This window comes from Panulirus ornatus, chromosome 1 (assembly GCF_036320965.1).
Source record: "Panulirus ornatus isolate Po-2019 chromosome 1, ASM3632096v1, whole genome shotgun sequence".
Taxonomy (NCBI): Eukaryota; Metazoa; Arthropoda; class Malacostraca; order Decapoda; family Palinuridae; genus Panulirus; species Panulirus ornatus.
Window position 1 is genome coordinate 51,655,309 of NC_092224.1, and position 17,267 is coordinate 51,672,575.

The window sequence follows — 17,267 nt, forward strand, 5'->3', positions numbered from 1 at the left end:
AGGTAGCGCTAGGAAAAGACACCAAAGGCCCCATTCTTCACACTCAGTCTCGAGCAGTCATGTAATAATGCACCAAAACCACAGCTCTTTTTCCACATCCAGGCCCCACAGAACTTTCCATGGTTTACACCAGACGCTTCACATGCCCTGGTTCAATCCATTGACAGCACGTCGACCCCGGTATACCATATCGTTCCAATTCACTCTATTCCTTGCACGCCTTTCACCCATCTGCATGTTCAGGCCCCGATCACTCAAAATCTTTTTCACTCCATCTTTCCACCTCCAATTTGGTCTCCCACTTCTCTTCGTTCCCTCCACCTCTGACACATATATCCTCTTTGTCAATCTTTCCTCACTCATTCTCTCCATGTGACCAAACCATTTCAAAACACCCTCTTCTGCTGTCTCAACCACACTCTTTATTTTCACACATCTCTCTTACCCTTACATTACTTACTCGATCAAACCACCTCACACCACATATTGTCCTCAAACATCTCATTTCCAGCACATCCATCCTCCTGCGCACAACTCTATCCATAGCCCACGCCTCGCAACCACAGAACATTGTTGGAACCACTATTCATTCAAGCATACCCATTTCTGCTTTCCGAGATAATGTTCTCGACTTCCAAACATTCTTCAAGGCTCCCAGAAGTTTCAACCCCTCCCCCACCCTATGATTCACTTCCGCTTCCATGGTTCCATCCGCTGGCAGATCCACTGCCAGATATCTAAAACACTTTACTTCCTCCAGTTTTTCTCCATTCAAACCTACCTCCCAATTGACTTGACCCTCAACCCTACTGTACCTAATAACCTTGCTCTCATTTACATTTACTCTTAGCTTTCTTCCTTCACACACTTTACCAAACTCAGTCACCAGCTTCTGCAGTTTCTCACATGAATCAGCCGCCAGCGCTGTATCATCAGCGAACACAACTGACTCACTTCCCAAGCTCTCTCATCCACCACAGACTTCATACTTGCCCCTCTTTCCAAAACTCTTGCATTCACCTCCCAAACAACCTCATCTATAAACAAATTAAAGAACAGTTCTCTTACCCTTTCATTACTTACTCAATTAAACCACCTCACCACGCATATTGCCCTCAAACATCTCATTTCCCCAAACATCCACCCTCCTCTGTACAACCTTATCTATAACCCATGCCTCGCTACCATACAGAATCGTTGGAACTACTAATTCTTCAAATATACCCATTTTTTGCTCTCTGAGATAATGTTCTCTCCTTTCACACATTCTTCATTGCTCCCAGAAACTTTGCCTCCTTTCCCACCCTGTGACTCACCTCTGCTTCCCTGGTTCCATTCACTGCTATAACCACTCCCAGATATCTACAACACTTCATTTCCTCCAATTTTTCTCCATTTGAACATGCATCACAATTAACATGTCTGTCAACCCTACTGAACCAAATAACCTTGCTTTTATTCATATTTACTCTCATCTTTCTCCTTTCACACACTTTTCCAAACTCAGTTACCAACCTCTGCAGTTTCTCACTCGAATCATCCTCCAGAGCTGTATCATCGGCGAAGAAGTGACTCAATTCGCAAGCTCTCTTATCCCCAACAGACTGTATACTCGACCCTCTTTCTAATACCCTAACACTTACCTCCCTAACCACCCCATCCATAAACCTAATTAAACAACCATGGGGACATCACACATCCCTGCCGCAGACCGACCTTCATTAGGAACCAAACATTGTCCTCTCTTCCTACTTGTTCACATACTTCTAGAATCTTTCCTCCCCCACCATATACTCTTAAGACCTTCCACAAAGCATCTCTACCGACCCTATCACATGCCTTCTCCAGATCCATAAATACTACATACAAATCCATCTGTGTTTCTAAGAATTTCTCACACTCATTCTTTAAAACGAACACTTGATCCACAGAAGAGAGTGTGTTGAAATGGTTTGGACACAGGGAGAGAATGAGGAAATATTGACAGAAAATATATGTGTCAGAGATGGAGGGAAATAGAAGTGGGAGACCAAACTAGAGGTAGAAGGATGGAGTGAAAAAGATTTTGAGTGATTGGGGCCTAAACATACAGGAAGGTGAAAGGAGTGCAAGGAACAGAGTGAATTGCAATGATGTGGTATGCTGGTATCGATGTGCTGTCAGTGTCCACTGACAGCACATCGGACTGAGCCATGGCATGTGAAGCATCTGGGTTTAACCATGCAAAGGTCTGTGGGGCCTGGATGTGGAAAGGGAGCTGTAGTTTCAGTCCATTACACATGACAACTAGAGATTGAGTGTGAACAAATGTGACATTTCTGTTTTTTCCTGGCGTTACCTTGTGGAAGAGGGGTGGGGTAGCTATTTCTTGTGTGGATGAAGACAGTAAGTATGAATATGTACATGTGTATATAAGTATGTGTGTATATCTGTATGTATGTATACAATGATATGTATATGTATGTATATATGTGTGAATGAGCGTTTATGTATATATATGTGTATATGATTGGTTGGGACATTCTTCATCTGTTTCCTTGCACTACCTTACTGACGTAGGAGACAGCGAATAGATATAATAATAATGATGATATAATAATGATAATGATGATTATGATAATAATGATAATGATGATAATGATAATGATAAAAGTTTTTTAATATATATATTTATTTATTCATTTATTATACTTTGTCGCTGTCTCCTTCGTTAGTGAGGTTGCGCATGGAAACAGATGAAAGAATGGTCCAACCTACCCACGTACACATGTATATACATACACGCCCACACGCACACATATACATACCTATACATCTCAACATCTCAACGTATACAGATATATACACACACAGACATATACATATATACTATTTTATTTATTTATTTTGCTTTCTCGCTGTCTCCCGCATTAGCGAGGTAGCGCAAGGAAAGACAAAAGAATGGCCCAACCCACCCACATACACATGTATATACATACACGTCCACACACGCAAATATACATACCTATACATCTCAACGTATACATATATATACACACACAGACATATACATATGTACACATGTACATAGTTCATAGTACTGTCTGCCTTTATTCATTTCCATTGCCACCCTGCCACACATGAAATAACAACCCCCTCCCTCCTCGTGTGCGTGAGGTAGCGCTAGAAAAAGACAACAAAGGCCACATTTGTTCACACTCAGTCTCTAGCTGTCGTGTAATAATGCACCGAAACAACAAAGACAACAAAGGCCACATTTGTTCACACTCAGTCTCTAGCTGTCGTGTAATAATGCACCGAAACAACGGCTCCCTTTCCACGTCCAGGCCCCACAGAACTTTCCATGGTTTACCCCAGACGCTTCACTGCTGTGGTTCAATCCATTGACAGCACGTCGACCCCGTTATACCACATCGTTCCAATTCACTCTATTCCTTGCCCGCCTTTCACCCTCCTGCATGTTCAGGCCCCGATCACTCAAAATCTTTTTCACTCCATCTTTCCACCTCCAATTTGGTCCTTCACTTCTCCTCGTTCCCTCCACCTCTGACACATTTACCCTCTTGGTCAATCTTTCCTCACTCATTCTCTCCATGTGACCAAACCATTTCAACACACCCACTTCTGCTCTCTCAACCACACTCTTTTTATTACCACACATCTCTATTATTAACACACATCTCTATTATTACTTACTTGATCAAACCACCTCACACCACATATTGTCCTTAAAAATATCATTTCCAGCACATCCACCCTCCTCCGCACAACTCTATCCATAGCCCACGTCTTGCAACCATATACCATTATTGGAACCACTATTCCTTCCAACGTACCCATTTTTGCTCTCTGAGATAATGTTCTTGACTTCCATACATTCTTCAAGGCTCCCAGAACTTTCGCTCCCTCCCCACCCAATGATTCACTTCCGCTTCCATGGTTACATCTGCTGCCAAATCCACTCCCAGATATCTAAAACACTTCACTTCCTCCAGTTTTTCTCCATTCAAACTTACCTCCCAATTGACTTGTCCCTCAACCCTACTGTACCTAATAACCTTGCTCTTATTCACATTTACTCTCAGCTTTCTTCTTTCACACACTTTACCAAACTCAGTCACCAGCTTCTGCAGTTTCTCACACGAATCAGCCACCAGCGTTGTATCATCAGTGAACAACAACTGACTCACTTCCCAAGCTCTTTCATCCACTACGGACTGCATACTTGCCCCTCTTTCCAAAACTCTTGCATTTACCTCCCTAACAACCCCATCCATAAACAAATTAAACAACCATGGAGACATCACACACCCCTGCCGCAAACCTACATTACTGAGAACCAATCACTTTCCTCTCTTCCTACACGTACACATGCCTTACATCCTCGATAAAAACTTTTTACTGCTTCTAACAACTTGCCTCCCACACCATATATTCTTAATACCTTCCACAGAGCATCTCTATCAACTCTATCATATGCCTTCTCTAGATCCATAAATGCTACATACAAATCCATTTGCTTTTCTAAGTATTTCTCACATACATTCCTCAAAGCAAACACCTGATCCACACATCCTCTACCACTTCTGAAGCCACACTGCTCTTCCCCAATCTGATGCTCTGTACTTGCCTTGACCCTCCCAGTCAATACCCTCCCATATAATTTACCAGGAATACTCAACAAACTTAAACCTCTGTAATTTGAGCACTCACTTTTATCCCCTTTGCCTTTGTACAATGGCACTATGCAAGCATTCTGCCAATCCTCAGGCACCTCACCATGAGTCATACATACATTAAATAACCTTACCAACCAGTCAACAATACAGTCACCCCCTTTTTTAACAAATTCCACTGCAATACCATCCAAACCTGCTGCCTTGCTGGCTTTCATCATCCGCAAACTTTCACTATCTCTTCTCTGTTTACCAAATCATTTTCCCTAACCCTCTCACTGCACAGTACCTCGACTAAAACACCCTATATCTGCCACTCTATCATCAAACACATTCAACAAACCTTCAAAATACTTGCTCCATCTCCTCACATCACCACTACTTGTTATCACCTCCCCACTTGCCCCCTTCACTGAAGTTCCCATTTGTTCCCTTGTCTTATGCACTTTATTTACCTCCTTCCAAAACATCTTTTTATTCTCCCTAAAATTTGATGATACTCTCTCACCCCAACTCTCATTTGCCCTCTTTTTCACCTCTTGCACCTTTCTATTGACCTCCTGCCTCTTTCTTTTATACATCTCCCACTCATTTGCATTATTTCCCTGAGAGTGCTCAGTCCAGCTGGGAGTGAGAACTCTACTTAGGCTATTGTGAAAACTTTGTATGAGGGGACGGTTGTACCTCTTTAATCCGGTAACCTTGGGACCTGGCAATTGCTGGACTGCAAAAAATGCCAGAAAACAGAAATTGACCCCGAAGTCATACATAGTTGATGATTTGATCTTATAGTACTCACACTAAGACTTTACAGAAGTTCTTTTATCTAATTTTTTCAGTGACTCCACCTTTTCAAGTGCATATAGTGATTTATGCTTACACTCATATGCTGTAGCACCATCTTCTGCACCCTTTGGTCTCTTGGATGACATCCTGAGGGGCTAAGATACAGCTAAATATAAGAAATCAACAGGACTGTTAATTAGCTTTTAACCATCTGACCTTCTAAGGTCAGGGAAAAGGCCAGGCCATTGTACTCAAGGGTTATACCATCGTGCCCAGGGGGCTGATCTACGAGAACTGACGTAACTGAGAGAGAGTGACCCCCCAACAGTTGTAGTCCCCAGTAAAGTATGTGGTGAATGCCCTGGGAGGTGCTTTCAGTGTAAACAGATTTTGGCACCTTAGTGCTGCTAACAGCACCACCCTGGTGGCAGATCCACAAACTGATAACTAATGGCAGTAGACTGAAAATGTGCCAGACCATGGGAGTTGCCAGACCATGTGGCACTGGATTAGAGAGGTACAACCTGTACTATATTAAAAGGGCTGTTAGAAATCATTAAGGCTAGATTTTGATTACCTTTGTGTATTTTGTCTATGTTAAACTATACATAGCACCTACATTTTTTTGCTTCATACTACACTCATGTATTTCATTATTTTCCAGGTGCGGTGATTGTTGGGAGTGTTGATGGGAACCGCATATGGGGCAAAGAACTGAAAGGCCAGCATCTTATGGGTGTTGAATGGTCACCTGATTCTTGTCTCCTACTCTTTTCACTCCATAATGGGGAAGTGCATGTATATGACAATACTGGAGGCTTTGTTGTAAGTATTTTATAAATGTTTGACAACCATTTTGTTAAGTATATCATATGTATCATCTTGCTCATGACATTTTCAGAAGCAGTTCCTTGGATGAGGGATATGTGTATTCTATATTCTTGAAGGAGATTAAGTACTTCTTTGCACTTTGTTTTTGATGACATTGCTGTTGAACTGTACAGTGCTTAGTGTGTGAATGGACTTCTTTGAAGTGGAGGGGTTAGCTGATGAAGGAAGGGGTTGTTTATTTTGTGTTGTTTATGTTTGGAGTGTGATAGTATGGAAGTGGATGTAGTGAATGTTTATGATTGGTTGTTGCATACCCATTGTTCTAGATAGTTTCTTATGGAAGGCACTGATATGCAGTGAAGGTGAGACTACACCTGGAGGCTGGTGTAGCATCTGATAAAGTAGTGCTTTTTGGTAGTAGGGTATGGCATTGTGAGCAAATGTATTCTGATAGCCCTTAGTTGAGATTAATGTTATAGGCTTGCATTAATAGCTGGAGATGGTCAGGATATCATTCTCCATTGGAGAAAAAACATGTGCTTGTGAAAAGAAGTATGGGTTTGACCCATGGTCCAATGCAATGGCCAGGAATGATATACATAAGGCTAGGTTCTTCACAGGATCAAGGAGGTGCAAACCCTTGTGGGATGTAAACGTAGATCAGTTCTTTTTCCTTTCTATAATTACATGATCCTAAGGCAAAACATGTAACATGAACAAGGAGGAGGACCAATTACACATGTACACCACAACTTCCCCCTTGCTGACACTGTTATGTCAGCACAGAACAGATTACACATAGTGACGACAACACTCATGAAATATAATCCATGAAAATAGAACCACACAACTTTTGCTATAACATGATTAACACCTATATACCTTCTCTTTCCACCTGCACTCCCAGATACACTTCCATACTGCAGAACCTGACCATCATGCCCAACATCTATTTATGTATAGTTTTCATTGCCCACTGTCCTTCTTGGCTCAACAGGCATCCGGTATCGCCAAAGTGAACTGCAGGGACCTCTCATTTTACACAGTAGTTACCTTCTTGAAAATGGTTGCATGAATAGAAAATGTGTGAATCAAATGATGTAAGTATTGGTGATTAGGGGGTTTCCTTATTAATAAGATGGTACTGAATATCATACCAGAACAAAACTTCTGTATACTTGCACCAAAAAATGTAAGATACTCTAATATATGTACTTACTGTTTATAACAAATAGGAAATAACAAACTTAATTCCAACACTTTTGCTTGCTGCTGTTCCTTAATTGTTTGCTGGTGCTGACAGAGAGGGAGGGGGTGAGTGGAGAAGTTACTGGGAAAAGGGGTCATCTGGGTCAGATGTTGTAGTTGTGGAAAGGTGGTGATGTTGTTTGAGTAAGTTCAGCTATTACATCACTAGCTGTTGATGGCTGGTCTTCCTTACATGTGTCCTTTTTCTTCATAGAGAAATCTAATGTTATCTGATTAGCCTTCATAGTATTCTCAAGTTGGATTTCTTTATAGCACCTAAAGCCAGTTAGGACATTTCAGGCCACCTTTGAACTCCGCTCTGTTTTTGGGTCATCTTTGCAATTATAGTGAGAGCAAGGTCAGTGTGGTGAAATGCTTCAGCTAATGCCTTGCTGGTGAGAGAATGCACTTGCGGAAGTTACCCTCATTCTGCCACCTCCTTCTCCTAGCATTCCTTCTTTAACTGAGGAAGTTCTTCATTTAAGAGCTCTTCCCTGTGTGATTCAAGCAACTCTTCAACATCATCATCCTCAGCCTGATCATTGCTGACTTTTTTCTCCTTTTCTACTGTGCCTGTATGAATTCTTGATACTTTGATGTTGACATTAAGATCCCAGAATTCATGAACAAACTAAGGGCTTCTGCCACACTCCAGTCACACAAATCCTGGTGATTTCCCTCCAAAGCTCACCGTTGTTCATAATGGCATCCCTGATGGTGAAGGACTTTCTTACTTCCTTCGCAGTTACCTAGTCATTCTCTGTAGCCTTCATGAACTTTGCAAATGTTCTTTGTAAATAGTAGGTCTTGAAAGTAGATATCATCCCTCTGCTTCAAGAGCTGGATTGGAGATGTAGTGTTAGGTGGAAGAAGACTACTTTGATGCTCTCAACTAAGGTGGATTGCCAGGGCCATTAATGACTAATAAGGAGAATCTTTATATACGTATTCACCTTCACACAGTATTCCTTCAGCTCTATATGGAGCTCTGCTCCAAAATAATTACAGAAAACTTTGCTTGTTATCTGCCACCTTCAAATTAGAATAATAACAGACAAGTAGAAATTTTTTCATATATCCCTTAAGAGCCAGAGGATGTTCTGAATGGTAGGCCATTAATGTGAGGCAATCCATGGTAACTTAGAATTCAGGAGCAGTTTTCTCTTCATGGGAAATGTACATTCTTGAAGGCATTCTCCTCCATAATAATCTGGTCTTATCCACATAAAAAATCTTCCTAGGAGAATAAGCACCTTCCTCAGTGGTTGCCTTGGGTTCCTGGGAAATCTTTGGTGCCAATGACATCAGCAAAAGTATTCTTACCAGTCATCATGATGTTGTGGTTATTGTGGTGTTTCCTAAAATTCACGAACCTACCAGGATTTGCTTGAAATGTGTTCACTGCTCTTTCCTCTGGTGATTCATTATATGCACTTCAAACCTTTGCTTTTATTACAAACTTGCTTATGGGAAAATTTTCATGAGTTTGATGTTCGATTAAGTCACTCAATATTCATTCCATCATCTTCATAATCTAACTTCAGCAATATGAGGTCTTATATGCACTGATTAATTTTTCACTCTTGGCTGTTTCCTTGATTTTCCCTGCACTATCATAGATAGTCCGTAAAGTAGATTCACTAAGTCCAAGGGCTCACTTAATATCAGCTGTTTGTTCACTTCTTTCCTAAGTTTGAGCACATCTTTCACTTTTTAGCACCACTGGTACCTCAATAACTCAAGAGATGCTTTGATGGCACAACCAGGGGCAAAACATATGCAGTATAAAGTATACAGCACTACAAAATACTGTAACACTCTGTGACTGGAGATTTTATCCACACAATGTGCACATCCATTTTTCATGTGGCCTTGGCAACACCACACCACCTTGCTGCCAGCCCAATGATGACCATGTTATTCCAAACTTAGGCCTCTTTAACTTTAAACAAGGTGTAAATAGACAGTGTGCATTATCCTAAAATGCTGCAAATCAAATATATGTAAACTGAAGGGTGCTTTTACTCATAAGCCAATTGCATCCTTTCAACATACTCAATTTACACATGCAACCAACCAGCTAGACTCACAGTCCACCATCTGCAGCAGCCAACTTTAGCACACCAGGATTGCACACAAGGACCAATGGGAGCATACTTCATGAGCTCTTCTCTGACCATTTACCCATTTTGATAACTGTAAATCTAATCCCCCACCCCCACCCCTCCAGAGAATAATGCAGACTATAGGTAAGGAGACTGGCCAAGATTCACACAGTATTAGGATTATAAGCTCCAAAATTGTATTATAGGTGATTTTCCATCGTTAGATCATGCCATCTCACAGTACATCAGAAACACCAGTCGAGCCAGCAAAAAGCAGACAGCAGATTTGCACTCCTTTCTCAACCTCATGAATGACAAAGCCCACACCAGGCAACTCTAACATATATTAAAGAAGATACGCACCAATCCAGCCCTCACATACGAAGCACTTTTGACACTATCCAATGACATCCCTTCTACCAAGGAATGCAGATATACTCATGAAACACTCATTGAAAATAATTCCTGAACCAACTCCACATATAGACAGGAAAGTCACAAAAAACTAAACAAAATCAATCCTGAACAACTGCTAATCCACCTTTCACTCTCACTGGTATATGTAGCATAATTCAAACCTAGAAAAACTCATGACATCAGTCAAAGAGACCATTAACCAGCATGATAGAGCAAATTTTTTAATATGTGTAGAGAAATTAAGAAACTTATACATCAAAGTAAATGTGAATTTATTGTTAAAAGTAGTAAAACTAACCCTAAAGAGTTTTATGAATGTGCTAGAAGTAAGATAGTCATTATCAAGTAAGTTGGTTCATCTGTAATGGAAAATAATGACCTGATTAAAGATATTGAAGATCATGACAAAGATTTTTTATTATTTTTTGCATATATAGATACAAATGAAAATACGACTCATATCCTAAATCTAGTACCATTGTTAAGAAAGGAAAACTTTTTGTGGCATATCATATAAAAGTTGAAGATATAGTTTCAGTACTAAATGAAATGAAAATGAATACAATGGCAGGTTTGAATAAGTTTTATCTGAGGGCAGTGAAAGAGGCTAAAACTGAGATAGTTAGAACCTGGACTGCTTTTTTCAATGTCACTAGTGACAGGGAAAGCTTCAGAGGAATTGAAGCTTGTGAATGTAATAACCATCTTAAAAAAGGTAACAAATCACTGCCCAGTCCATTTAGCTTAACATCTGTAGTTGGTAAACTTATGGAAACCAGCACTTGAGGTAAGACTGTAAACCACCAAGAGGATCACTTCTTGATAAAGGATTCTCAGCATGGTTTCCAACGAAGTCACTCATGTCTTACGAATATACTTGATTTCTTTAATGATATAATCAATGTGTATGATGAAAGTAAAGCAGTCTGTATCATCTAATTAAATTTTCAAAAAGTATTTGATACAGTTCCTTATCAGAGGTTACTGAAAAATATATATCACATGGTATAGGATGGGATGTACATTGTAGTTTGGAAATTGGTTAACAGACCTTAAACAAAAAGCAGTGATTAATGGTCGCGCTTACAAATGGTTAGACACAAGTGGTGTGCCATAAGAATCAGTCTTAGGGGCCAATTTTTTATCTTATATACATTAATGGTGTGCGAAGTGAGAGGATCAGGGAGAATGGTTTGATAAACAGAGAAGAGGTAGTGAAAGCTTTGCGGAAGATGAAAACTGGCAAGGCAGCGGGTTTGGATGGTATTGCAGTGGAATTTATTAATAAAGGGGTGACTGTGTTGTTGACTGGTTGGTGAGGATATTCAATGTATGTATGGGTCATGGTGAAGTGCCTGAGGATTGGCAGAATGCATGCATAGTGCCATTGCACAAAGGCAAAGGGGATAAAGGTTACAGAGGTATAAGTTTTTTGAGTATTCCTGGGAAATTATATGGGAGGGTATTGATTGAGAGGGTCAAGGCATGTACAGAGCATCACATTAGGGAAGAGCAGTGTGGTTTCAGAAGTGGTAGAGGATGTGTGGATCAGGTGTTTGCTTTGAGGAATGTATGTGAGAAATACTTAGAAAAACAAAGAGATTTGTATGTAGCATTTATGGATCTGGAGAAGGCTTTTGATAAATTTGATAGAGATGCTCTGTGGAAGGTATTAAGAGTATGTGGTGTGGGAGACTAGTTGCTAGAAGCAGTGAAAAGTTTTTATTGAGGATGTAAGGCATGTTTACGAGTAGGAAGAGAGGAAAGTGATTGGTTCCCAGTGAATGTCAGTTTGCGGCAGGGGTGTATGATGTCTCCATGGTTGTTTAATTTATTTATGGATGTGGTTGTTAGGGAGGTAAATGCAAGAATTTGGAGAGAGGGGCAAGTATGCAGTCTGTTGTGAATGAGAGGTCTTTGGAAGTGAGTCAGTTGTTGTTTGCTGATGATATAGCGCTGGTGGCTGATTCGTGTGAGAAACTGCAGAAGCTGGTGACTGAGTTTGGTAAAGTGTGTGAAAGAAGAAAGCTGAAAGTAAATGTGAATAAGAGCAAGGTTATTAGGTACAGTAGGGTTGAGGGACAAGTCAATTGGGAGGTAAGTTTGAATGGAGAAAAACTGGAGGAAGTGAAATGTGTTAGATATCTGGGAGTAGATCTGGCAGCAGATGGAACCATGGAAGCAGAAGTGAGTCACAGGGTGGGGGAAGGGGTGAAGGTTCTGGGAGCGTTGAAGAATGTGAGGAAGGCGAGAACATTATCTCGGAAAGCAAAAATGGGTATGTCTGAAGGAATAGAGGTTTCAACAATGTTATATGGTTGCAAGGCACGGAGGAGGGTGGATGTGTTGAAAATGAGATGTTTGAGGATGGTATGTGGTGTGAGGTGGTTTTATCGAATAAGTAATGAAAGGATAAGAGAGATGTGTTGTAATAATAGGTGTGTAGTTGAGAAAGTAGAAGAGGGTGTATTGAAATGGTTTGGTCACATGGAGAGAATGAGTGAGGAAAGATTGACAAAGAGGATATATGGGTGAGAGGTGGAGGGAATAAGGAGAAGTGGGAGACCAAATTTGAGGTGGAAGGATGGAGTGAAAAAGATTTTGAGTGATCGGGGCCTGAACATGCAGGAGGGTGAAAGACGTGCAAGGAATAGAGTGAATTGGAACGATATGGTACACTGGGGTCGACATGCTGTCAGTGGATTGAAACAAGGCATGTGAAGCATCTGGGGTAAACCATGGAAAGTTTTGTGGGGTCTCGATGTGGAAAGGTAGTTGTGGTTTTGGTGCATTATACATGACAGCTAGAGACTGAGTGTGAACGAATGTGGCCTTTGTTGTCTTTTCCTAGTGCTACCTCGTGTGCGTACGGGGGAGGAGGATAATATTTCATGTGTGGCGGGGTGATGACAGGAATGAGTAAAGGCAGTGAGTATGAATTATGTATATATGTGTATGTCTGTGTATGTATATATATGTATACCTCGAAATGTATAGGTATGTATATGTGTATGTGGGTGGGTTGGGCCATTCTTTCATCTGTTTCCTTGCTCTCCTCGCTGAAGCAGGAGACAGTGACAAAGTATAATGAAATGGATAAATAATCATTAATGATATTGATAATGGGCCACATCATAAGCTATCGAAATTTGTAGGTGATTCTAAGTTGGGAAATAGATATACAACAGAAACTGAATATCTGTTGCTTCAAATGAACATATACAAACTAAGGGAATGAGCTTATTGGTGCTGAATGAATTTTGATACCAAGGAGTGTAAAAATTTATATATTTGTAGTAAAAACAAAAAGACAAGCTACAGTGTGAATTCTAATGAACTTCTTAAAGATATATGAGGAAAAAGACTTGGGTGTAATAATTTCTGGTAAACTAAAGCTAAGTAAGCTGTGTGCAGAAGCAGTTAAAAAAGTATACAAAATTCTTGCATTTATAGGTCCATCAAACTTAAGTCCAGAGAAATTGTGTTCAGTTTTGGTCACCTTATTTGAAGAAAACATCAATAGAATGGAGAGAGTACAGAGGTGGTCTAGCAAGGTGATTCTTTGACCAAGAAATATATCCTGTGAGAGCTATTAAGCTATTAAGCTATTAAGCTGAGAAAGGGGAAGGAAAAGAAGTGATCTAATACAGATTATAGGCATTCAAAATTCTGAAAGGCTTCAATAATCTAAATCTAGCAGCTTCATAATAATAGATTCATCTGATTTCACTCATAGTAATGGTTACAGACTCATAGACAAGCACTTTACCTCAAATGACTGTTCATATATGGAATGATTTACTAATTAGAGTGGATGAAAGTGGTACCATAGATGTGCTTATGACTTCATAGATATTTCATTTCAGATCCATGATTGAAATTATCTAAATTATCTAAATTAATTACATGAACATTTTACAGTATTTTTCTCTTTGAAATATCTATATCTTTCTACTTTTACCACACTGATATATGATTTTCAGATCTCTTGCTCAAAAGGATCCATTGGTCTGTTGCTTTTAGAATTCCTTTGTCTTTTTTTTTTTTGTATCATATTAGACTTTCACATGAAAAACTTTGATCTGATTACAATCCAAGCACTTACAGATATATTCAGCCACTCCTGGCCACACAACAAAATCATTAACATTTGGAAACATGACAACATATGTACAATCTTAGAACCCTCCAAATACCTAACTTCCCCTTCCCTTGACACCTGATATCACTTCTAACTCTAAGAAACTGATCCACAACAGTATCAAGCAAAATATTCCACTCTTGCTAATACAACATGGCTTTAGATCCAATTGCTGGGTTTATTACAACACCCTACCTTTATGCAAGCAACAACAAACATACAACACCATATCACTTAGTAGGAAGGATGTATTGTCTAGATGAGAATGTCTACATCTTCACATAATCTTCAGTCACCATTTAACCCTAGACAGGTACAAATCCAACCTACGCCCTCCCCTTATCTTGGATGTCTAATTGCACCTACTCAACAAAACTCCAAGCATTTATTGGGTAACTTATGATACACTTGTGACATCCACCCTCTGCACTTCAGACTACTACAAAAAAGCATCGAACATCCTAAATTTCCTCAGAACACCAGTGCCAGATTTGGACAAGAAAAAGAATTCCTAGTATCCTCTACAAACAATTCATCTGCTTCACAATAAGGTTTGCATCACCTTCCTGGTCATCCACATTGTCAAAAGCAAATATAATAAGTCTGCAAACTACACAAAACAGAGCATTCAAAACAATGACTAGCTGCTTAGCAACCACATACACTTGAAGAACACCTAAACAGAGATCCTCTTAATACACTCCCATCTATTATGCTAAGCTCTCAATTTTTTTTGCAGCAGAACTCAATACCTTACCATTTAAGCCAATCCATAACTAACCAGTAGAAATGAAAAGTTTATCCCTACATCACACAGCAATCTTTTCTCACAGATCTTCCCCACCCCCAGCAGAAACACTAATAAAACATACACAGAATGAAATGACCCAACAAGCCTTCCCAGGTTAGTCTTAAGAGTCATTAAACCAGACATATGCCGATCTGAAACCACACTTACTAGACACATATGAGTTACACCTTCTCATCTGCACTCTGTAGACCACTCATCTCTACAGCTTTACATCCTTTTAGTGAATCATTTTACAAGATCCCTATCATGCTTAAGATGCAACTTCTGCAATGGAGACACAGAATACATACTTCTAAATTGCCCTACACTTACTTCACAAATAGATACACACAACATTACCTTACTTATTGACCTGTGATCCTGCTTGGTAGAATGCTGTGAATGCTGTAGGATTCATAGATAGGGCTTCTGGGACTAGAAGGTAAATGTAAAGGTCAGAATGTCTTGAATGTGAATAGTCAAGACAGCAACTGAAGCAGACTTGTTTGCTTGAAACTGTGAACCTTACTCATTAGAGTCCAAGGAATAAAAGAATTACATATACACTTTAGAATCTGGAGGAAGAAAAGAGTCTTTCAATTCAAAAGGATTTATCCAGTAAGCTAGATAATGAGAAAACTTTGCTTCCTTTAGGATAATACAAGGGGGTTATTCCAGTAATATCTTTTGGTTTATTCTTCATGTCACATTAAGGAATGGCAAGATCACTTTGTGCAAACCACTGTTTGCTGTTGTCCCTGCTGCTGGAGAACTGTCATACCATCAGTGTGAAACTGACAACTATCCATGGAAATGCCTGGCCTCCCTCTCTCCTCTGTTTCAATTTAACGAATGATGCTTAGGTTGATGCTTTTTTTTCTTCATTTTACTATGCTCTCAATCTTCATTTCTAAATAAAGCAATTCTGCTTGTGCAGAGTAATATAGAGAAGGTTTGCTCTTGTCATTCAAAACTTTTTTCTTGGGAGCCCCCATACCGTAATAGCTTGAAAAACAATATGTGGCATTTGGGAATTACGGTACAAACTTGGACAACATGTAACATCTCACATTTGTGGCAGGTGTGAAAAAGAAATTCCATCATATTTTTAAGTATATCATTTTCCTTTAATAATGTTTTGATTTGGGATCTTTGAATTAGGAACATATGAATCACTTTTTTTTTCCAAAGATCACAACTCAAATCATCTGTAGATATTCAAATCAAATCAAATCTTGAATCAAATTGACTGTGCATGTATAGATTACAGTGTATGTTGGATATAGGGTATACTTGTTATTGTTACACAAGTGATGTCTTTGTAAGTTTTTTGATTGCTCTCCAAGCAGATATGCTTTGACTTTTTCCATTAAAAACTTGGCAAAAACTTAAGATGATAAGTTTTTGTGACTATCACTTCATATGGTTAGATACTGTGAAGTTGTTTGCCTAAAGTAATGTAGATGCAGAAATACTGAATCAAAGCCTGAGATACCAAATGAAATCCTCATTTTAGATTCAGATTCAAATTGAATCTTTAAGCTTTGCATGACCCTATTTTAAAGTAATATTTGACTCATTTTGCATTTTATAGTGATGTCATGGCAAAATGCTTTCAGCTTCATGATTTAACCCAAGGCAAAAATATGTTCTGATTTGTTCCCTAACCACTGCCAGTCTGCATGTAAAAAAAGCATCAGCTGATACTCAGTATTTTCATGGTCTGTACGTGCATTTCTCCATTATTTCCTGCCTTCCAGCTAAGTTCACCTAGAAGACACAAGGCCTTTTTTAATGACCTCTCAGACTGCCCTTTTCCCCTGGATTTTTTTCTGGCTAACTCCTGTTTTTGGGAGCCTTGAAGACATTAAATCTCTCATTAAAAGAATAGGAGAGGTCATCACCCTTAATTCAATTAGAGGTGTGTTTGCCTTTGAGTATGTTGAATCTCTCTTCACAAGGGTCACATACATAAGGAAGAGAGAGTTCTCAGTTTAGGAGATTGAACAGCATCTTCCCAGACCTTTGGTAGATGGTCTATGTAAGGCATGATTCACTGGTGATATTCTTTCCCCTCTGACTAATACCTGGTTATCATCCCTGAAAGATTTTGGGGGATCCTATGTAGTTGCTCTTGACATTTTCAGAGATTTTGATAGGGTGTTTGGGATCTCATTTCTAAGCTCCTGTCTTTTGGCTTACCTCCCTCACTTTGCTCACTCATATTTACCTTCCTCTCTGCACATTCTCTCTCCATGATTGTTGATGAATCA

General features: G+C 39.5%; 1 protein-coding gene across 2 annotated transcripts in view; it reads left to right on the forward strand.

Annotated features, from left to right (window-relative positions):
- Oseg4 (intraflagellar transport protein Oseg4) overlaps positions 1 to 17,267 on the forward strand; it is a 600,898-nt gene that overhangs the window by 204,832 nt on the left and 378,799 nt on the right. For both annotated transcript variants that reach the window (XM_071662283.1, XM_071662291.1), the window contains exon 5: positions 6,127 to 6,287. In XM_071662283.1, coding sequence (XP_071518384.1) covers positions 6,127 to 6,287 — 161 coding nt within the window. The remainder of the gene's footprint in view (positions 1 to 6,126; positions 6,288 to 17,267) is intronic.